Source organism: Mustela lutreola, chromosome 14 (genome assembly GCF_030435805.1).
Source record: "Mustela lutreola isolate mMusLut2 chromosome 14, mMusLut2.pri, whole genome shotgun sequence".
NCBI classification, from domain to species: Eukaryota; Metazoa; Chordata; class Mammalia; order Carnivora; family Mustelidae; genus Mustela; species Mustela lutreola.
Window position 1 is genome coordinate 66,263,995 of NC_081303.1, and position 22,576 is coordinate 66,286,570.

A 22,576-nucleotide genomic window follows, 5' to 3' on the forward strand; every position below is an offset into this window, starting at 1 on the left:
ACGTGGGCAATGGTGCCTTTGCTTGTCCATTCTCTGGTCTCTAGAAAGTTGTGTACATTGTATTTGGTTTTACTGGTATTTGGTTTTACAGGACGTCTGAGCTGTTCAAACATGTTCTAGCTCTCGGAATTCCTGGGAAACTGTTCTGTCTTAATGGTGATAGGATTTCACTTTTCATCTTGAAAGTCAGGTGACTGACTTTGGCCAGTAATATGTGAGTGGTGGGGACACATTCCACTTTTAGGTGGTGTTTGAATAGTGAATACACAATTCACCATGGTCCCTCTTTCACGTCTCAACAATTTTGGAAGCAGAGATGAGCAGAGATGGAGCTTCTTCTGCAGCTGGTTGACTTCTTCTCCCTGGTTGACTGTGTGTCGATCCCCCCTGCCGACCTCACCACAGTACACATTGAAATAAACATTTGTGATTCTGAGTGGATGAAGCTTGACGGCTGTTTGAATGGTAATAAAATCTGTCATCCTGAGTGATACCTTGAAATGTGATGCTGCCATGCCAAAAATCTAGGAAAGTGTTAAGGGTCCAATTTAGAGCTGAGACTTTTGGTTAAATGACCACCTGTGAGGACCTGCAATGCTTATGATCAAGTAACTTCTAATTCTAAAGAAGGGTCTGCAAACTGTGGTCTGCAAACTGTGGCCCACAGGCCGAAACCGGCCCCACTCTCTGTTTTCATACAGCCCGCAGCCAAGAATGGTTTTTACATTTTCATATGATTGGAAAAAAAGTCAAAAGAAAAATACCATTTCACAATATGTGCAAATTATATGCAGTTCAGATTTCAGTGCCCATAAATAAAGTTTTCCTGGGACCCAGCCATACTCATCCGTGTCATTACTGTCTGTGGCTGCCAGAGCCGCCAGGCTGAGCAGCTGCAGCGGGACGGTGTCTCCGGCACTTAAAGTAGCGACTATCTCAACCTCCGCAGAAAGTTTGCTGTCTTCTGCTTTAGCCCCTGGAGAAAGAGGCTGGAAAACAATGTTAGGAATTGAGATATTGTGATTTGTAGAAATATATATTTGGTTTTCTTCCCTGGCACAGAGCAACTCAAATCCTTGGGATTTTCTGAGAGGAGAGCCATCACGTTGTCTTTTGTTATGTTAAGGAGACGGCTTAGCTGGCACTTAAGGGTGGGGCTCCTTGCCTGGAGAGCCAACGTGAATGGAAGGTTGGAACTCTCATCTCCATCCCCCGATTTCCAGAGATGGTCTGGAGGTTGAATCAGCCACCAATTGGCCAATGACTTAATCAATCATGCCTCTGTAACAAAGCCTACAGAAAAATCCAAAGGATGGTGTTTGCCGAGCTTCCAGGTTGTGAACCAGTGCCCTCCTGCCTGCCACGTGTCTGTCCAAAAGGACAGACACTCCTTTGTTCAGAAACTTGCCCTGTGTATCTCTTCATCCAGCTGTGGGAACTGCTTTGCGAGTTCTGTGAGCCACTCTAGCAAATTAATCAAACCCAAGGAGAGGATCTTCGAACCTCTGATCTATAGGCAGTCAGACAACTGGCTTGTGATGGGGATCTGAAGTGGGGCAGTCTTGCAGGATGGAGTCCCTGGGAATCTGATGCTGTTTCTAAATAGATAGGGTCAGAATTGGCGTTGAATTGTGGGACACCCCATGGGTGTCAGCAAATTGCTTGGTGTTTGGGGGGAATCTGCACTTTGGAATTGGGGAGGGTGTAGACACAGGAGTGTGTGCTGATTGCTCTGCATGGCTCAGTACTGTAAGAAAGAAATAAGCACAGAAAAGAACTGGCCAGTTAGCAAGCAAGAGTAAGAAGAATAAAAAGAATTAAAAAATTAGGGGCTTACAGCTTAATCCAATAAATAAACTACGAAACTGGGAAGGCCTTTGAGTGACAAAGGCTGATTAAAACCCAGTCTTGGGAAGGCGTCAAATTAAGGGTACAGTCATCCCACTCATTGTTAAAACCTCTGAGTGAATTCAAGTGTCAAGGTCTAGCCTCGGCCTTGGTGCTCAGTAATGCCTTTCCACTGAGCAGAAGAACTTGTAATCCACTCAAGATGGGGTGGGGAGGCGCGTGAAAGAGAAACAGAAGACATAGGGGTGAGTGTGGGTATGGGTGAGGGGTCCGAGGGGAGAGGCTTAGGTGGGGACGGCAAAGAAGTAGAGCAAGCTTCCTATCGCTGCTTGCAGCTGGCAGGAACTGAAGAGATAAGCTCGGTTTTGAGAGTCATGCTGTCAAAAGAACCATCTGCCTGAATGAAAACTGACCATGACAGCTGGAGACTAAACATGACCCCTGGAAGGAAGGCAGAGTCCCTACAGCCCATTTTGGGTGTGACCCAGGAGAAAGGAATCAGCAGAACTGACAAGGGGCAGAGCCAGGGGCCCAGAGCACAGCAAACTTCCAGAACGTGCCATTAGGGCTAAGGCAGGAACACACTTCCACCCCCAGTGCTGTCCCAGAATCACCACGGTGCAGTCACGCAGGTTGCGCGCTCCTTAGTAGGACTGGGAACTTAGCACAAGCTCCGTCTCTCTTCATCTCCATCCCAACATGTCTTAGCAAAATTTGACATTTTAGATCCAAGTTTCTGTGGCTGGTTTTTGTTTGTTTGTTTGTTTTGTTTGTTTATTTATTTGTAGATGTTATTTATTTGTTTGCAAGAAAGAGAGTGCAGGGAAGGGGCTGTTGAGGAGGGAGGGGCAAGCAGACCTGGGAGGGGCTGAGCAGAGCCTGGCTCGGGGCTCAGTCTCACAAACCTGAGCTCATGACCCAAGCCAAAAACCGACTTGGATGCTCAACCTACTAAGCCAACCAGATGCCCCTTAAATTTATTTATTTATTTAAGTAAGTTTGATACTGCACATGGGGCTTGAACTCAGGACCCTGAGATCAAGAGTTGCATGCTCTTCTGCCTGAGTCAGCCAGGCGCCCCAACATTGTAATTTTTAAAAACCACGTCATTATGTAGCATTTTTCCAGAAACTGGAAAATTTTTCCAGCACTGACGTTTGTGCTCGGGACTGCACTCGGAACGGAAATAATTACGAGAAATTTCTATGTTTAGATGTCTTCAGAGAACCATTCCAGTCTCATATCATGATTTCTCTATTTCTTTACTCTTAATTTTCTCCAATTCTTTTAGTAATTTCTGCAAGGGAACCGTGGGGAGCAGTGACTGGGCAACGGTGTTGTTTAGGGACAACATGTAACTCTTAGAGTTCTTGGGTCTTTAATCTCCACACCCAACAGTGACTCAGTGAATGGCCTTAGGCCAGACTGCTGAACATATCTGTTTCATTTCTTGGGGATGAAAGGATATTAAAAACTTTCTGACCTCTGAGGGATTTTGTACAAAGTATTACCTGATGTCAAAAATTATAATTTACATGCAATTACTGTTTCTTTGAAATAGACACCATCAAAGATCCTGGATAAGCATAGAGCAAGAAACACATTTCAAAAGTATTTCTGTTTACATGGAACCCTTCCAGGGTATTTGGGTTCAGTGGAACTTGATCATTCAGGTGTAAGTGTTTACTGTGAGCCTTGACTGATGTGAGCTCTGAGGTAGGTGTTAGATGTGTAGAGGCCAATAGAGTAGGGGGTTTTGTTCCCACTCATGGGCCCACAGGCAGGGCCAGCCTCAGACAGGATTTCCTGCTACCAAGAAGGATCCCTTTCTAGGTCTCCCAGAAGAAGGTTACACTAGAGAACACCTCTGTGACTCACTTGGAGAGGGTGCTGAGCTGGTCCTCCCAGGGTCCCCATGGGTCTGGCATTTCCCATTCTGTATCTGTCTGTGCATCTGCTCCAGGAAGATTGAGCAGAAGCTGTCATTTTTCTGAAAACCCATACTTCGACATTCTTGCCAGAATTCACTCCCCATGAACATATGGAATGATCTCAGAAGTAATCATGTGGTTATAACTGTTACAGGGCAGTGGTTCTCAAACTGTGGCCCCCAGACAGCAGCAGCAACATTGCCTTGGGATTTGTTAGAAATGCCAGTTCTTGGGCTCCATGCTAGTCCTACCAAATTATAATCTCTGGGGACAGAGTGCAGCAATTAGTGTTTTCACAAGCTCTCTAGAGGAATCGGATGCACACTGAACTTTGAGGACCATTGTTGAAGGGGATCATTTGTCAGTAGGAGGCTAAACCAGAACTACCAAAAAATGAAAACAAATAAAAGGAAAAAAAACCCCTTTCTCTATGTTTGAAATTGCTGTGTGTGTGTGCACACACGCACGCATGTGTTTTAAATATTTATTTATTTGAGAGTAAGAGAGCGAGCGCATGTGCACCAGTGGGTTGGGGAGGGGCGGAGGGGGAGGAAGACAGAGAATCTCAAGCCGACTCCACTGTGAGCCACAGGGCTATCTCTCAGGACTCTAAGATCACGACTCTGAGATCATGACCAGAGCCAAAACCAAGAGATGGACTCCTCCTAACCAATTGAGCTACCCAGGCGCCCCTGAAATTACTCTTATGTGTTTATGTTTGTATGATGAATCTCAGAAGTATGGTCAGGGGTCTGATGTGGGCACAACTGAAATATCTATCAGACGTAAATTTGAATTCCAGCATGACATTTCTGGATTAATAAAGTGAAAAAAACTTTAATAAAAATGGAAAGTTTGGTGAGGCAGAAAAACAAAAGAAACAAAACAGACAAAAAATGAAAAATTTCACTTGACGTACAACCTATAAAAAGAAACCTTATATGCAAGCTAAGGAGTTGAGCTTGGCTCCATAGACGGTAATGAGTGAAATCAGTTTTAAGCAGGGGAATGATGGGACTAGATCTGCCTTTTAGAAATTTGACTCTGGTGGCCCTTTAGGAGATTGCATGACGAGGGGTGGAAGCTGGATGCAGGGAGGTGGGGGGTAAGAATATAGAAAATTCTGGTTCTGGTCCAGATGAGCCAAGGGAGTGGGGATAGGTGTGGAGGGCAGAAGTCCTTCCATTTCTATCTCCAAAACACCGCTTCAGGCTTTTCTGTCACCCATTCTCACATACCCCACGCTAGGTTCATTTCCTGAATATTCTAGCATTCTAGGCTGTTCTGCTCACTCATACATTGCATAATTGATGTCCTTCTTTTTTTTCCAGAAATAAACTCTTTTGCATCTTTAGAGATCCAAGTCCATTTTCCCTGTCCGCGATTCCTTCCTCGCTTCCCTTTCTCTGAGTTCTTTGCTCTGTCTTCTGTATTCCCACAGCGCTTGTTCCAATATTAGCTAGAGACAGATGGGTCCATGGTCAGGGGTTATTTGTCTGTTCAGGTGGCTAGTTTGCCCTATTAGATTTTGAGCTCTTTGAGAATAGAGTGATAGATAAAGCAGGATGAGGAAGATGGGAATCACTATGGCATGTAGTCAAGAAAGATCTCACTTGAAGGAAGAAAAAAAAAAAAAAAGAAAGAAAAGAAAAAGAACCAGGGGGCCGGCCGGGGTGACTCAGTCAGTTCAGTATGGCTCAGGTCATGATCTCAGGGTCCGGGAATCGATCCCCATGTTGGGCTCTGCCCTTAGTGGGGAGTTTGCTTGGGATTCTTTCTCTCCCTTTGCCTCCCTCTCCACTTCCTGTCTGTCTCCCTCTCAAATAAATAAATGAATCTTAAAAAGAAAGAAAGAAAAAAAAAACAACCTTGTACACCTGCAAACCAAAAAGATAACCAATATAATGTAAAGCTCAGAATTTTACCAAATGGGACATAATGTTCATGAAAAAAAAAAAAAAAAAGATCTCATTTAAAAAGATAACATTTGAGCCAAGACCTGAAGGAGGTGAAAGAGAGAGAGCTTTGTGGGTATGCAGAGGAAGGAGTGTTCCAGGAAAAGGAACAGCAAATGCAATGATCCTGCAGTGAGAGTAGGCTTGGCCTGTTCAAGGAATGAACGCAGAAGAGAGCAGGGGTGGGTCGGGGGGAGGTCAGACAAGTAGAGCAGAAGTCGGTTATGAAAGGACCGGTAGGATTGTTCCAATTTAGCCATTACTCTGAGTGAAAGGGAAGCCACTGGCAATTTTGGACATAATATGTCATAATCTGGTTTATAGTTTTTTTTTTTTTTAAGATTTTATTTATTTATCCGACAGACAGAGATCACAAGTAGGCAGAGACGCAGGCAGACAGAAAGAGGAGGAAACAGGCTCCCTGCTGAGCAGAGAGCCCGATGTAGGGCTTGATCCCAGGACCCTGAGATCATGACCCGAGCTGAAGGCAGAGGCTCAACCCACTGAGCCACCCAGGTGCCCCAGTTTATGTTTTAAAAGTATCACTTGGCTGCTCTAATGAGAATGAACCACAGAGAGTAGGGGTGAAAAGAAAGAGTATGATAGGGAGACTATAATGATACAAAGAAAAGATGGCAGTAAGGATTAAGGTGGCAGTGGTGGAGGGCATGGGAAGTGGTGAGGTTCTGGACTGACTTCAGAGGTGCTATGTTTTGCTGTTCAACTAGATCTGGGATATATGGGAGAGAGGAATCAAGAGACTGAAAAAGGAAGCCCCTTTACACTCTTGTTGGGAATGTAAATGGGTATGGCCACGATGGGAAACAGTATGAAGATTCCTCAAAAGATTAAAAATAGAGCTCCTATATACATGATCCGGCAATCCCACTTGTAGCTAAATATCCAAAGGAAATGAAAACAGGATCTTGAAGAGATATCTGCACTCCCAAGTTCATTGTGGTGTTACTCACAAAGCTAAGATAGGGAAGCAACCCAAGTGCCCATCGATGGATGAAGGAATGAAGAGAATATGGTGTGTGTGTATGCATATATATAATGGAGTATTATTTGCATTATAAAAGAAGGAGATCCTGCCCTTTGTGTCATAATGGGGGAAACGGGAGGATGTTATGCTCAATGAAATAAACCAGACACAGAAAGACAAATACTGCATGATCTCACTTGTATGTGGAATTATGAAAAGTTGAACTCTTAGAAACAGAGAGTAGAAGAGTAGTCACCAGGGGCCGATGGCTGGGGGGAAATGGGGAAATGTTGGTCAAAGGAATAAACATTCAGTTATAAGATGAGTAAGTTCTGGAGACCTAATGTGCAGTATGGGGACTATACTTAATAGTACTGTATGACTCAATTATTAAATATTGTATTGAATATAATACTATCAAAATTTGCTAAAAGGGTAAGATGTTAGGCGTTCTCACCTAAAAACTAAACATACCTATGTGAGATGATGGTAAGTTAATTACATTGATTATGGTAATCAGTTCACCACATCTATGTATATTTGCTACTTTTTCTTTCTGTTTCTTCTTCACATCCTCCTGAATGTTTTTATAGAATTTGTATGTTTACTGTAAAATTTGTTCAATGTTTCAATTGTTTTAATAGAAAACAAAATTATGAACATCTCCTGACTTCTATTATTTCTTCTTTTTTCCTCCATAGCATACTCCATCCCCTAAAATACCTTCAGTAATACCTGACATAACCTGGGTACAAGTAACCTGTTACCTCAATATCCATAATTCTATAGAATGTGACCCTAGTGGAGAAGGTTTCTCTTGAAGACATTTGTTCATTGTTAGCTATTCAAGATCCTTTGAAGAGATATTTTTTCCTAGCCTATGCTTTCCATGCAAAAGCAAGAATTTGCCAATTGCCAACAGCTGACAAACTGTGTGTTTACTAGAAAGGGCGGGCCTGGGAGAACTTGGCATAAAGGAGAACATCTGTCACGTTATGGAAATTAACTATACACTTCCAAAGCAAGTTTCATACAAGCCACTTCATTTGAAGTCTCTGGTGAAGAAATCTCCAATTTGGCCAAAATACTTCTACATGAGAAATTGTGGAGCTATCAGCTCATTTATTGTACTGGTCCTGTTGGAACTGAGGAATAAACACTGGCACATGCCCATCTCTTAATTAGTGTGTGTTACTGTTAGCCTCTAACGTCCTAACGATCATAGGATTATCCTTTAATAATGACTGAAACGAGAACAAAGAGAAGAGCAGCACAGGCACTTCTAAGCCAAAATGGCACAGAGAAGGGAGGTTGGTCACGGGTGAGGGTGCGAGTCCTCAGGGGCTTGATGATCCGCTCTCTCTGGGTCAGGATGGCTCTCCGGGCCCCAGCCCACTTCCCTGGTCCCCGCAGACGGTACTGGTAAGGCGTGCACGGTCCAAAGAAAATTTCCATAGCCAACTTCGGATCCCCCAGGAAGAGTGAGAGCAAGTTGGGTTTCACTCCTATCTCTGAGGCCACCTCATCCATGTAATCCATGTACTGCACTCTGAGTGTGTCACGAGGGTTAGCCAGGAATCTGAAATCAGAAGGGGGAAAAAAATAAATAACTGTAAGTCAGATGACACCCCCCATCCCTCCAAGCACAATTTCTTCTAAACATCGGTGGACTTTGTATGAGGGGATAATCCACGGGAGAAAGAATGAATAGTTATTGAAAATTTCTCAGGCGTTCTTTTTTTTTTTTTTTTTTTTAAAGATTTTATTTATTTATTTGACAGACAGAGGTTACAAGTAGGCAGAGAGAGAGGAAGGGAAGCAGGCTCCCTGCTGAGCAGAGACCCCCGATGCGGGGCTCGATCCCAGGACCCTGAGATCACGACCTGAGCCGAAGGCAGAGGCTTTAACCCACTGAGCCACCCAGGTGCCCCATCTCAGGGGTTCTTAACACAATATTCATACACTGTATTTTTCATTCTCAAATCCTTGCTGGGGTCTTGGATAGTCATAGGTGGGGTTCAGAAGATTTTTGTCATATTAATGATACTCTTTTCTGAAGTCTTCTGTACTTTGGTTACACATCTGATTCTCATTCAGGATATAGTCTCATGTTAGTAAACTGGTGGGAAATACGAATTATACAGGCCAGTTATTCAGGTAGATGTGACACTAATTTCATTTTCAGTATTAGTGAAATGTAATTCTTGGCCCACCTTCTTAAACCAGCTCCTGGATAACAGACTACTCTTAGGATGAACCCTTTGATCGTAGAAAACAAGCTGTGACATCCACATGGTAGATTCTCAACAGGTATTTGTTGCATAGAAATACACTTCCAACCCCAATGGTTGAGAGTAATTTTTAATTAAGAAGATTTGGTACAACCTACAAGCCTCTGATTTCATGTCAGAATTTTAATTGGATTCTGTAATGATTTGCCAACTCATTTCTCACATTGATTTATCTTTCCAACTCCTTAGAAGAGTGAACAACCCTTCATTTCATGTTTGCATTTCATACACTTTTGCACTTCTTAGGCTATGCTATGACATAAACTTATAATTGTATGCTTATATCGCATTACAAGAATTTTAAACACAATTCTGAAGTTTCCACACTGGATTATTCTGTATCCATTCTTCCCACACATACTCCATACATTTATGTTATGCTCGATTAAGAAGAAATGAAATTGATACTTGAGATCTCATCTAGGCAAATACACTCAGATTCTATGATGAGAAAAATACAGAGCATACTTGATAGGCAAACCATTCCACTTAAACGCTTTGAACTGTCTTTCACCAAGAAGCAAGTTTCTTACTCTTTTTCAATTTTTTTCCTCTTCTTTCTTATGTCATCCATCATGCCCCTCACCGAAGGTAATTTGTTCAATCCTAGGAAAGAAAGAAGATGAAGTTCCACAAGAAATGAATACCCTGAGAATCTGTTTGGTAGAAAACATCACAAATGAGTTAGTACAAGACTAGGGGAGATGGATCCAGGAGTTACTCTGGAATGCCCTCCATTCATTGTTTAATCAGGCATTCAATGCAAAGGCATATCCTTTAATGAGTTTGCACCTTGACTAGTGGAGACCTCAAAGCTCACAATGGAGGATGGACTGAAGGGAGCTGCACCCAACTGACAAGACACAAAGTAATGTGTGTGTGTAGTTCCTTTACTAGAATATTCACACTGGGTGTCCTTTAAGTAGTGAGTTACACTTGTTGATTTATGTTATGAATTCCTTTACAAATATATATTGTATCTACTAATAGTAACTCACTGTTTCCCGATTGTTGTCATTGGACAGAGATTTCATCTTAATTCCATCTTAACTCATGGAAGTCACCTTCCTATAATTCTCCTTCATTTTTTTGATGAGTGACATCCTATATTTTGAGAAATACAGAATGTTCCAGAAAATATGGGGGAATTTTTAAATGAGAAACAAACAAGCAGAATTATCACAATGTAATTGACATCATTTCATAAAGTTAGGTTTCTTGTTTTCCTTTTTTTTTTTTTTTAAGATTTCATTTTTAAGCAATCTCTACACCCAACATGGGGCTTGAACTCACTACTCTGAGATCAAAAGTTGCATACCATATGCATACCTACCATAAAGGTAGGGTTTGAATCTGTCTTCAATTCATTCTCAACCTTAGAATTAATGATGTAATAAATAATAATAGTAGTTATAACAGCAGCGGCTAATCTTTCATTCAATATTTATTGAATGTCCATAAAAGTCAGGGTGTTTAATTATTCACTTTTACCACCCTGCAAAGTATATATAAATATTCCCATTTTTATAAATGAGGAAACTGTGGAGGTCAGGGAACACGACAAGATCATACAGCCAGTACATGGAGGGGCTGAGTTTTAAGCCTGGGTTTATCAAAGGTCTTTATTTCCTGTCTATACTCTGGGTTGAGATCTTTCTTCTACTGCCCTCACTTCCTATACTATCTACTGTCCTGAAGTGCTCTAAAGAATTCTTTGCCAACAAGTGGTCACTGGTTGATATGTAAAGTCGTGGTTTCTAAATCTTCATTTTTAAAAAAAGATTTTATTTATTTATTTGACAGAGAGAGAGATCACAAGTAGGCAGAGAGGCAGGCAGAGAGAGAGGGAAGCAGGCTCCCTGCTCAGCAGAGAGCCCAATGTGGGACTCAATTCCAGGACCCTGAGACCATGACCTGAGCCGAAGGCAGAGGCTTAACCCACTGAGCCACCCAGGGGCCCTAAATCTTCATTTCCATACAGGAATCCTGAAAGTTAAATAGCGATCAAATCCCAAAGTAACAAATCTCAAGCGGCAGAATTTCAGATACTGTACAGGTTAACCTCAAACTATGTTTTGCAGCAGAAGAGATTTGCAATGCCTCTGAAATCACACTATCTGGATGGTCATCTTTTCTAAACATGCATAAGGTGAGCACATACCCTTGAATACACGGACGGCCCATCGGCTCTGGAGCTCTGATGTGGGAATGGTGGCTCCCGCTGGTTGGAGAATGCCAATGAAAGCCAGGGTTGGTTTCTCCAGTTGAGGAGGGAAGACAAATTTAAACATGGAGCGCTGGCTGTCCAGTACTGTTGGATTATTTTCCAAAAAGGGGAAAGAGAAAGTATATCCTGTGGCAAAAATAACAACATCGAGGTCCTCTTCTGTGCCATCTTCAAAGATGGCGGATGTCTCTGTGAACTCCCTAACATTTGGTTTTATCAGAACTCTTCCAGATATTATGTGATTGGGTAGATCATCACTGAAAGTAGCTTGATGGCTCAGAAATCTGAAGAATAAAAATTGAAATCCAGAAAAATTAATATGTCTTTTTGGAAAGGCATTGAGTTCAGAAAATACTTTAAACATTTTTTTAGTTGACTAAGGAAAAAAAAAGACTGACATTTTTGTTTTGTAAAATATTTCCTTGACTCCATACTTTCTTGGAATTTTTACTGAATAAACATTTTGTATTTATTAGAATGACAATAACATTTATTTAATGCTTACTATAAGCAAAGAGAAGATTTTGAAATGTGGTATGTAAGTTTATACCAGTGATCATATTAATATCTCACTTCTTTAAACAATTTTCTGGGGGAGAGATTTTTTTTTTTAAAGATTTTATTTATTTATTTGTCAGGCATAGAGGGAGAGCAAGCGAGTGAGCACAGGCAGACAGAGAGGCAGGCAGAGGCAGAGGGAGAAGCAGGCTCCCTGCTGAGCAAGGAGCCCGATGCGGGACTCGATCCCAGGACGCTGGGATCATGACCTGAGCCGAAGGCAGCCGCTCAACCAACTGAGCCACCCAGGCGTCCCTGGGGGAGAGATTTTTAAAAGCAGTTGGTGGAAGTGTTCATATTAGAATAGCAAAATCAGATCATATTCTGATTTCCATTTATTTTGAGAACCTACATAGCATTTTTATAAATTTTGATGACATTATTTAATACCATTAGTAGTCTCCCTGCTTCCACCCTGACTCCCTACCATTTCTCCTCCACTCAGGAGCAGGAGTGATCCTTTTAAAATGTCTGATTATATCCTGATGAGTATCTATATCACTAAAAATGAAATCCAAAACTATGTCCATGCTGTAGCCCTAAAAATCTCTCTGGGGGCACCTGGGTGGCTCAGTTGATGGAGTTCTGACTCTGGATTTTGGCTAATGTCATGGTCTCAGGACATGGTCATGAGATCCAGCCCCACCTTGGGCTGTGCGCTTGGTGGGGAGTGCGCTTGGAATTCTCTCTCTCCCTCTGCTCCTACCTGGCTCGTGCTGTGCCTCTCAAATAAATAAATAAACCTTAAACAAAGTAAAAAATAAAATTCCCTCTGTGACCTGGCCCCTACCTATGTCTCTGAACTTATTTCCTACCACTTCCCCTCTCCCAGTGGTCTCACTGGGTTCCTTGCTCTTCCTTGAATAAATCATGTTCATTCTGGCCTTTGAAGTTGGTGCTTCTTATGCCTAGAATGTGATTCTCATCTCAGATGTTCTCTCAAGACTCACCTCCTCACTTCCTTTAGGTCCTCATTCAAAGGCTCTTTCATCATATAAGCATTCCAGAGACATCCCATCTAAAAAAAGATTCTTCTCCCCAACTCTGCTTGCTGTTTCTTCATACCACGTATCACTCCATGTAATTGCATTATGTTTTAACCAGTTGGTTTCTCCCCTACTAGAAAGGTGGCCCAGCAAGAGCTAGGACACTGCCTGGCCTTGTCCTTCTACTCTCAGTATCCAGATACCTACTTGATCATAGTAGGAACTCAGAAATATTTATTAAGTTTATGTAGGCTGTACGCATAGTCAATTTTATGTGCTTCCACATTTATACCTTGCAACAGATAGATAGATATATAGATAAATAGGGATTACATTTTGCCAACATAAAAAAAAAAAGAAAATATTTAACTATACCAGAATTAAAAGGCAGAGGCAAAATTACTTCTTTTAAAATCCTAGAACAAGGGCACCCTGGTGGCTCTCTTGGTTGGGTGTCTGCTTTTGGCTCAGGTCACGATACCAGGGTCCTAGGATGGAGCCCTGCACTGGGCTTCCTTCTCAGCTGGAAGTCTGCTTCTCCTCTCCCCCTCCCCCTCCCCACTGCTCATGCTCTCCCCTTCACATGCTTGCTATCTCTCTCTCTCAAATAAATTTTTTAAAAGTTTTTAAAAAATCATAGACATACCTGTGTTGAGGGAGCAAACCATAAACATCATGGTTAAATCGAGCATTTAATTTATTCTCTATCCATCTGTTGATTAAGAATGTAGGGCAACATTTGTTGAGGACAGCCTTAAAACGAGTGAAGAGAATAGTGTCCACAGGCATTCCATAATCCCAGACCCGGTTCCAAATCCACGCACCCCGCCTTGTGCTGAGAAACACCTAGGAGAGAATGCAAATGAATGAGAAACAGATGCCTCCCAATGTAAGACTTTCCTTTCCCAGTTTTTCTGATGTCTCTCATTTGGCTCATGATAAATGGATAACAACTATATTGACTTGTTCTCAAAGGCAGATAGACCAATAGATACAGGCAAACACACTTATACAGATGGACACATCTGACTTGGTTGCCATAGTCCCAGAGAGCTCCCCATGCCATCCTCTGGACCTCACTCACCATCCTTCCTGTGCTTTCTTCAAAGCAGTGTTTAAAGCCTGCTTTGGAGAAATCTCTTACATTGCAAATTCTGGACAAACACAATGATGCAAGAAGGCTAGTGATCAACACATTCCCACACACTGTCCACCTGCTAATTATGATATTACAGAATTTTGAATACTTAGTTAATACGTATCCCTTGAAACCTAAGTATGGAAGGAATCACAGTAAGGAGATGTATCATGTGTCATGTCAGTAAAAAATAAAGGGATTTAGAGTGGCTTTCTGGTAGTGTTCACATTTGTAACCAGTGGCAGAGCTGGTGAAGCCTACACGTTCTGGTAAAAATAAACCATATGATGGTCACTAAAGTTTGAAATTTTTATTTTTATTCCATTCTCATTTTTTAAATGTATTGCCAAGATGTCCACTGAGAAAACAAGTGTGAGGAGGTAATTAACAATCAGGATTGAAGCAGTGTATGGGTACCCCTGACATATTTCACTCAATGTTAATAACTCAGAGGGCTCTGGGCAGGGTGCATCTCAGGAAAGAAAACTGTAGGAACCAAACCTGTGAAGCTACGTGACTGAGCTCAACAGCCAGATCAGCTCCCGAATTCCCAATGCCGACCACAATGATTTTCTTCCCCCGAAATCTCTCTGGACTCTTGTATTCCCAACTGTGGATATATTGACCTTTGAACCTCTTGATTCCTGTGGGCAAGAAAGTATTGCTCAAGCCTTGGTCATTATTTCACATTATTTTTTAAAGATTATTATTGAACTCAAAGTCCATCCTACTTCTCCTTTGCTATTCTGCAAATGCTGGGCTGTGGACTCTGTCTCCCCATCATCAGACAGAATAAATCCCCATATAGTTTTGTTCTACACCTCATGTTCCGTGCTTACACTCAGACGTCTAATACCTGCTTTCTTTTTCCTTTACTTATGTTCTTTACTTACTTACCTTTTTACCTACTTAACCCTGCCAAACCTTCAAAGAAGAGTTTGTCTCCCATTTAAGTAGTACATCTTCCTCATCCTTCATCCTTGTCATTTACAACTGCTGCTTTGGACCTACTTTCCTGTCTTGCTTTCCCAACTCAAGCGTCATCCTTGTCTGGATGTTTTCATCTCTTCCTGGGCCAAGAACCCTCTTCCCACCAGCACTATTCACTCTGATCTCCAATGGGGAACAAATGCTCCACCATCACCCACCAGGATCTGAAACTAAGAGAATGTAGGAACTTTGTATTTTTGCCTAAAAATATGCTTGTATGCCAAAGCCATAAAAGCCGGTTGATTTTGCAGCACTTCATCCATTAAAGAGCACTGAGGTCTGGACATAAGGGCTTCATTTGTTCCTCTTGTGATGCTGAACAGCTCTAGTCCCTCCTGACTGAGGGTCAGTCCTTGCCCTGTTCCTTTCTCCCTACAGAATCTGATCCCAAACTCCAGGTTTCTTTTGGAAGCAGTTCTTCGATCCTGGCATGGGTCTGATTGTTCCCAAACTCCATCTTTGCAAGTTCAATAGTCCATCAAATTTCTCAGTGTGGTTATTTCAGTATTCCCCCCTCCCCTTGGTCCCACTGCAATTCCTCTCATTTCTTGAAGACAACCCTTTTTTTCTCATTTTTATGAAACAACGAAGATCTTAAGGGAGTATCTCAACACCTACAAGTTACTGTGTGTTCATGCATCCTTCCTCTGCCATCCTTCCTCCGTCTCCTTTCCCCAGGAGGAATTATTTCTCTTCTATTCCAAAATGAACCCTTCGCCCTATGGTTAAAATGTGGGGCGGGGGCGGGAGGGTTAGGTCAAACAAATAAAGGCACAGATGTCAGCTTTTTTTCTACTAGTGACATTTGCAATACGTAAAATGGAAATGGTTGCACTTCGCTCATAGAAATGGTATAAGGATCCCTTAAAATGTTCCTGTATAGTACTTGAGAAATAGGTTTAATGCTCTTCTTTCAGTATCTTTAATCGCAGCCCACCCTCTCCCATTTTTAAGGAACATCTCTTCAATCTTGTTACCTTGTTACCTCCTCAGTCTTCCTCCCTCATACAGGCAGAATCAGGTCTTCCTGGAGTCTTGCCTGTCTCTGGAAATCACAACTCAGTTGCTCTGACCAACAACATTGAGAGTTATCCTCGACGCCTCTCTGTTACATCTCACATCTGGTCCATCTGCAAATTCTATCATCTCTATGTTCACATCTACTCAGGATCTGAGCACTTCATTATATCTCCACTGCCCACCCCCCCACCGCAACCCCCACCCCCGTTCCAACCTACTATCCTTTCTCATCTGCATTTGTGCAAGAGCCTTCCCCTGGTTTCCCCACTTCTGCCTTTACCACTTCGTTCCCTGGCTCTTCCGGACACTGCTGTTGAGCAGATTAGAGCACGCATCTCCTCTCTGTGAAAGCTCCTACACCTCTTACCTCACTCAGAGTCAAAGCCAGAGTGAAAACCATGGCTCACTGTTCACTCTCTGACATCACCGCCTTCCCACCCCTTCCGCTCCCACGACACGACACATGACCTGTGAGACTCACTCCCACATCGAGGCCCTTTTACTGCTCTTCCTTCTGTGTGGTGTGCTTTCTCCCCCTACCTGCCCAACTCCCTCAGTTCCTTTGGGCATTTGCTCAAATGTCCCTTTCTCATGGAAACCTTCCCTGGCCACTTTATCCGATCTTGCATTGCGACCCCCATCCCTAAAAGCCTCCCACTTTTTCCACAGTCATTGTCTGCCACACGTTTATCCCATTTTTTGGTCTGTGTCCATCTCCTGCATGCACACTCCACAGACACAGAGGTTTTGCCCGTTTTGTTCTCTACTGAGCCTCTGGACGATTGGTGTTGGATGGGTATTTCTTGACTGAAGATTGAATGAATGAATACAGGAATATTTAAATTTCTAACGAACTAACCAACTAATAGGTTTCTCTTCACCAGTTTTAGCCTCTCTCTCTTCTCAAACACTGGGAACCAGACACTCATGATGATGGAAGGGGCGGGGGGTGGGGAGAGTCTAGAATTTCCTGAAAGCTCCAAAGGAGTCTCAAGTTCAGTCCTTTCTGAGAAGACCAAATGTATGTCCTGTACCTAGAGATGAACAGGGAGGTGCTGGGCAGGTGGATCATTCCCACACCATTCCTTATATGCAAGGTGCTTAAGCTTCCAAATAGTAAAGGATAACATGGCAGTAGCTTCTAAGATGATTCTGTGGCTATTTATAGTCATTATGTTATGCATATAAGTAGACATCCAGAAATAAAGCTAAATCTTGATATATTTTCTGTTGCTTTGATCCTACTATTTACTTGAAACTATTTTTAAAAAATTCTTGTTTATTTATTTAAGTCGCCTCTAACCCAATGTGGGGCTCAAACTCATGACCCCAAGATCAAGTGTCCCATGCTCTTCCAGCTGAGCCAGCCAGGTGCTCTGTGTTTACTCCAAACTCTTACCAACACAAAGCAACTCCCACATTTTGCTTTCCAGATGTGGAATGATGTAGCACCTTTCTCTTAAAATAGCCCAGGACTTGTGGTAATAGTGTATTAGTAATTTTAATGTTTTTAAAAAAAATTTATTTATTTGTTTGACAGACAGAGATCACTAGTAGGTAGAGAGACAGGCAGAGAGAGAGGGGAAGCAGGCTACCTGCTGAGCAGAGAGCCCGATGCGGGGCTCGATCCCAGGACCCTGGGATCACAACCTGAGTCAAAGGCAGAGGCTTCAACCCACTAAACCACCCAGGCGCCCCAGTAATTTTAATTTTCAATTTTATAACATTATGTATTATTTGAACGGACCTGGAAAGAGCATGCTTTGCTTTACAATCAGAAAAAATAATATTGATTTTGAAAATAAAGGGACTTTCAGAGTTATAAACTTTCTTCAAAAATAACAGTAAGCAGCAATGATAAAACTCCACATCACCAGTGCCTGAGCATTCAGTATGACATACCTGGAAAGTTCTGGAGTGGCAAGAAGGGGTCGGTGTAAAGGCCAGTGCACACCATAATCCCATCAAAGACATAGGATTCCTGCTTCCCTGCGGCCTCGATGATGACGTCCCACTGGCCCGTGCAAGAGAAGTCGGAGCGCTTCCTCACACTGCGCACCTTCGACTGGGGATGAGACAGACTTGGACTTGTGACCTCTCTTCCCGGTTGCCTCCTGTCCCAGAGCTTTGGGCCTCATTGAGTCACATTGGTTATAACTACTCTCCTTTGGGGTTTCCTGAAAGGTCTTTGAAGCTACCAAGGCTTTCTTTTTTAAGTAGAGATGGAGGCCAGTGTGTCCCCGGCCGTGACCCTAAATGTAGTTGGTGGTGAGTCAACACCAGGTGCGTAGTCTCACGTTTCAACCAATCCGTCAGACTTTCTCCTGGAGGAAGTGAGGACGGAAGGTCTTGCTGACTGCTCTGGTCTCGTAGACCTAAGCTCCCAGACTGATCCGGTGTGCCTTACTGCCCCTCACTCTGGTCTGGCTCTTGACTCTCCCCTGAGACTCCCTGCCCCACTTACCAGAAACCGGATGTGCTTTAGTAGGTGAAAGTGTTGCACGTACATCCTGAGGTACTCCATGATTCTGGAGTTGTGCAAGTAGTTGGGGAAGTGATCAGGGAACGGGTAATCGCTGTAGGTCATCATCTCCTTCGAAGTGTTGCTGGTGGCAGATTCGTAGATGCTTGGCCTGCCACTCTCAGCCTTCTCCTACCGAGAAAAAAAAACGACATTCCCTGTCTTTTAGAACACAAGAGTAACAGTTAAAAAATTCATTCCTTTGTCAAATCATGACGAATTCCTTCAAAGAAAGTAAAGTGGCTTTTGCAGTACCTTCGCTAAGAGATAAGATCCTTTGTCATAAATGGTTTAAAAGAACAAAGAATTTTGTGGGGCAACAAAAAGAAAAATAGGAAATGATGGAAAGAACACAAAAAGAACATGAGAAGAAAAACGTCTTTAGAATACCGGAGAGTGAAAATAGGCAGAGGAGGATGGGGCTTTCTCTCTGCCGACCGAGCTCCGTGGAATCGGAGTCCTGGCCAGAGGGCATCTGAGACCCCTCCTTGTTTGTAGTGATGGGGAGAGCGCCTTAGTACAGGAGGCTTTCTTTTTCCATTTCTTGCTTTTACTGGCGATTTTTTTCTAATTACAAAAGCAGCACATGTTTATTACAATTTTGTAGGAAATCACAGAGATGAATCTCATTCTTAATCACTTTATTATTTATTTATTAAAAAGATTTTATTTATTTCTTTGAGAGAGAGAGCATGAGCAGGGTAGAGAGGCAGAGGGAGAAGCAGACTCCCTGCCAAGCAGGGAGCCTGACATGAGCCTGGATCCCAGGACCTTGAGATCATGACCTGAGCTGAAGGCAGAGGCTTAACCGACTGAGCCCCCCAGGTGTCCCTTGATGATCACTTTAAATGTTTTGATATATATCCTTCTGGTTTCAGTCTCTCTGTCTGGTTTCAGTCTCTCTGTATTATCTACTTATCTATATGCATACAGACAGGAGATAGTATTTTAGCACTTTTAAATGTCATAGTTTATAATTATATAAATAATATAACAATATTACATTTTATAACTATATAGCTGTATTTGATAGTATATAAAGGTATACTATATAATAATATATAAAATATACTATATAATAGTATAGAATTATATAATATATAATCATATCTATTACCTAATTCAATCCTGTGAAGCACTTTATTGTCCTCATTGTGCAGGTTATAATAGGAATCCATACAACACACTCTATCGGTTACGTGCGTTAGCAGCCATTTCTGAGTTTTCTTTTTTTTTTTTTAAAGATTTTATTTATTTTTTTATTTATTTGACAGAGAGAGAGATCACAAGTAGACAGAGAGAGGGGGGAGGCAGGCTCCCTGCTGAGCAAAGAGCCCGATGTGGGGCTCGACCCCAGGACCCTGAGATCATGACCTGAGCAGAAGGCAGAGGCTTAATCCACTGAGCCACCCAGGAGCCCCAATTTCTGAATTTTCTTAAAACTCAGGTTAGACGGGCACCTGAGTGTTCTTTCAAGCAGGGGGCCTGCTTCTCCCTCTCCCACTGCCCCGCCTGTGTTCCTTCTCTGTCTGTCTCTCTCTGTCAAATAAATAAATAAAATCTTAAAAAATAAAAATAAAAACCAACCAAACAAAAACCCAGGCTAGATATCTAAGTAATTTAAGGCTAAGAAAAAAAAATACACCATCCCTTAAAATGTGTTGTTTACTCTTAGAAGAATTTATTAGAATCCAAAATATAATCATCTTAATATATGTACACAGAAAACACAGTTGGGGAAGAGATTAATTTTTTCTGTATCTTTTGTATATTATTGGTGACATAAAGAATCAGTAATGCAGGTATTCTGAATATTCTAAACTTGAAGCCAGGAAATATGGAATCTAATTCCTGCTAAAGTATATCAAGTTTTTTTTTTTTTTAAGATTTTATTTATTTATTTGGCAGAGAGAGGTCACAAGTAGGCAAAGAGGCAGGCAGAGAGAGAGGGGGTAAGCAGGCTCCTGGCCGAGCAGAGAGCCCAATGCCGGGCTCGATCCCAGGACTCTGGGATCATGACCCAAGCAGAAGGCAGAGGCCTTAACCCACTGAGCCACCCAGGTGCCCCTAAAGTATATCAAGTTTAAGAACAGATCAAAGTATGTATTTTCTTCTTCAGAATGAAGAGTGTTGTTTAATAAAGGTCATTGTATTTATTGAAGCACTCATATGTAAAAACATTCATCCTGATAAGGATAGTTTCTGCAAATATGTGCGACATTTTTTCTAAGCGAAAGCTTAAAAAATGAACATCACTAGTGAAATCAGACGACGCCATGTGGCATTTTGTGACATTCTGATTTGGTCCTTGAGATATTTCATTGCCTGGCTTGGATAGAGAACCTGACATCATGTCACTCCTTTGAACCTGCTTCTTCACCTGGAAAATCCTACCTCACACCCAATAATGCACATAAATGCACAGGGTGCTTGGGACATCAGGCTCGGGGGTTGGCGAGGCTTTCCTAGAGACACATCTGCATTGGTCAAGGTCCAACCAAAAACATGGAAACTACTCTCAGTAGTTGAAACTGGGAATGTAATGCAGGGAATTGTTCATAGAAAAAAAACAACAAACAAACCTGAAAAGACGACCAGGTATTGGTGTGGGACCCAGAGATTAGCAAAAGCAGGCAGGACCCACCACCTATAGGCGAGATCTAGGTAGTTGAGAGCTGGTATATTGCTATCTTTCTCCCCCACCCCTCATGGCAACGTTAAGGGCCACGTGGTCTGGGGTATAACACTATTGGAGAAGGGCCTTAATCACACCCGACTTTAAGGCAGGACAGAAACCCTTACTGAGCTAAGCTCTTGAGATTTCAGAGTTTGTCTGTGGGGCAGTTAGTGTTAGCTGCCCTTACTAATACATATATGTTATTAGGCCGAAGATAAATAATCAAGTATGAGCATATATGTGATACTTGAGGCCAAGGGTGATAAAGAAGAATCCTAAGGGACTTGCAAAAAGTAAAAGACCTGAGGATTGAGAACAGAACCACAATCAGTCACATTTAGAGGCCAAGTAGAAAAATACTGAGTAAGAAAAGCAGAGAAGAAAAGAGAGTGAAATCACAGAAGCCAGGGACAATTTGTTTTAAAAGGCATTGGTTTTTGACCTTTTTATTTTCTTTTATTATTAAAAGATTTTATTTATTTATTTGACAGAGAGATACACTGCAAGAGAGGGAACACGAGAAGGGGGAGTGGGAGAAGGAGAAGCAGGCTTTCCGCTGAGCAGGGAGCCCGATGCGGGGCTTGATCCCAGGACCCCGGGACCATGACCTGAGCTGAAGGCAGATGCTTAATGACTGAGTCACTCAGGTGCCTGGTTTTTGACATCTTTAGATCCCCCAGAAAGCAAGAAAATTTAGCACAGGAAGTTCATCTGATTTGACACCATGGATTGGTTACAACAGTGAGAGCAGCTTTCTGGAAACACTGGTAACGGTGGCGGAGACATGACCCAGGGGTGAGACAATGCAGAGTAGGCACATGTTTCTCCTTCAGGAAGCCAGACTATGGAAGGAGGAACGACTGCTGGAGTATCATCCTTGGGGGAAGGAAGGATTACGATTCAAAGTATAGGTACAGGCACTAATACAAATAATACTTAGTAGGCTAGTAGCTGGGGATAAGAATCTTCGCATTCCTATTTCCCAGATATGGAAAAGATGTCATCACACATACGGAAGCACAGTGTATTCAGACTTACCTTGTATATCCACAGTCCTCCAATGTCGTCGCTTCCCTCAAAACAGGTGGGCTCCAGTCCCTCCTCCAGACAGGTCTTAATGGCGCCCAATCCACTGACCCCAGCACCAATCACTGCAATTCTTTTTCTTGGCATTGTGTCTTGTATCAGGGAATTTATTAGTAGAAAATTAGATTTTTATTATCATGTAATTTTTTTCTATAGCGCAAGATCATTTCCCCCCTAAAATTGCTAGCTAATGCCTTTAAGAAATGTCCTACTCGGTGTTGTTATCCAATTCAAAGTCTCTCTCAGTGACAGAAGACCCTGCTTCACACCAGACTTTCTTTTCCAAGTACAAAGTAGATTGCTTTAAAAATAAATATATATTTGACTGCTGAAGTTATACACACACACACACCTTTCCATACA

General features: G+C 42.3%; 2 protein-coding genes across 2 annotated transcripts in view; one reads left to right on the forward strand and one right to left on the reverse strand.

Annotated features, from left to right (window-relative positions):
* FAM177B (family with sequence similarity 177 member B) overlaps window positions 1-7,900 on the forward strand; it is a 47,409-nt gene extending 39,509 nt beyond the window's left edge. The window contains exon 5 of the mRNA XM_059145422.1: window positions 7,421-7,900. Coding sequence (XP_059001405.1) covers window positions 7,421-7,540 — 120 coding nt within the window. The 3' untranslated portion in view covers window positions 7,541-7,900. The remainder of the gene's footprint in view (window positions 1-7,420) is intronic.
* Window positions 7,901-7,946: 46 nt separating this feature from the next.
* On the reverse strand, window positions 7,947-22,300 carry LOC131814468 (flavin-containing monooxygenase 5-like). Its single transcript, XM_059145398.1, has 8 exons — window positions 22,166-22,300; window positions 18,394-18,582; window positions 17,832-17,994; window positions 14,421-14,563; window positions 13,428-13,627; window positions 11,172-11,521; window positions 9,544-9,616; window positions 7,947-8,298 (listed from the first exon to the last, which is right to left on the reverse strand). The coding sequence occupies exons 1-8, from the start codon at window positions 22,298-22,300 to the stop codon at window positions 7,947-7,949; spliced, it is 1,605 nt and encodes a 534-aa protein (XP_059001381.1).
* Between the last annotated feature and the right edge of the window lie 276 nt (window positions 22,301-22,576).

Excerpts from the sequence above, each read along its gene's own strand:
- LOC131814468 (XM_059145398.1), bottom strand. The coding sequence starts at position 22,300 with ATGCCAAGAAAAAGAATTGCAGTGATTGGTGCTGGGGTCAGTGGATTG. Across the intron at positions 13,628-14,420 it reads TCAGTCACGTAGCTTCACAG|GTGTTTCTCAGCACAAGGCG; the intron begins GTTTGGTTCCTA and ends ATTCTCTCCTAG. Across the intron at positions 11,522-13,427 it reads GGTTTGCTCCCTCAACACAG|ATTTCTGAGCCATCAAGCTA; the intron begins GTATGTCTATGA and ends TTTATTCTTCAG.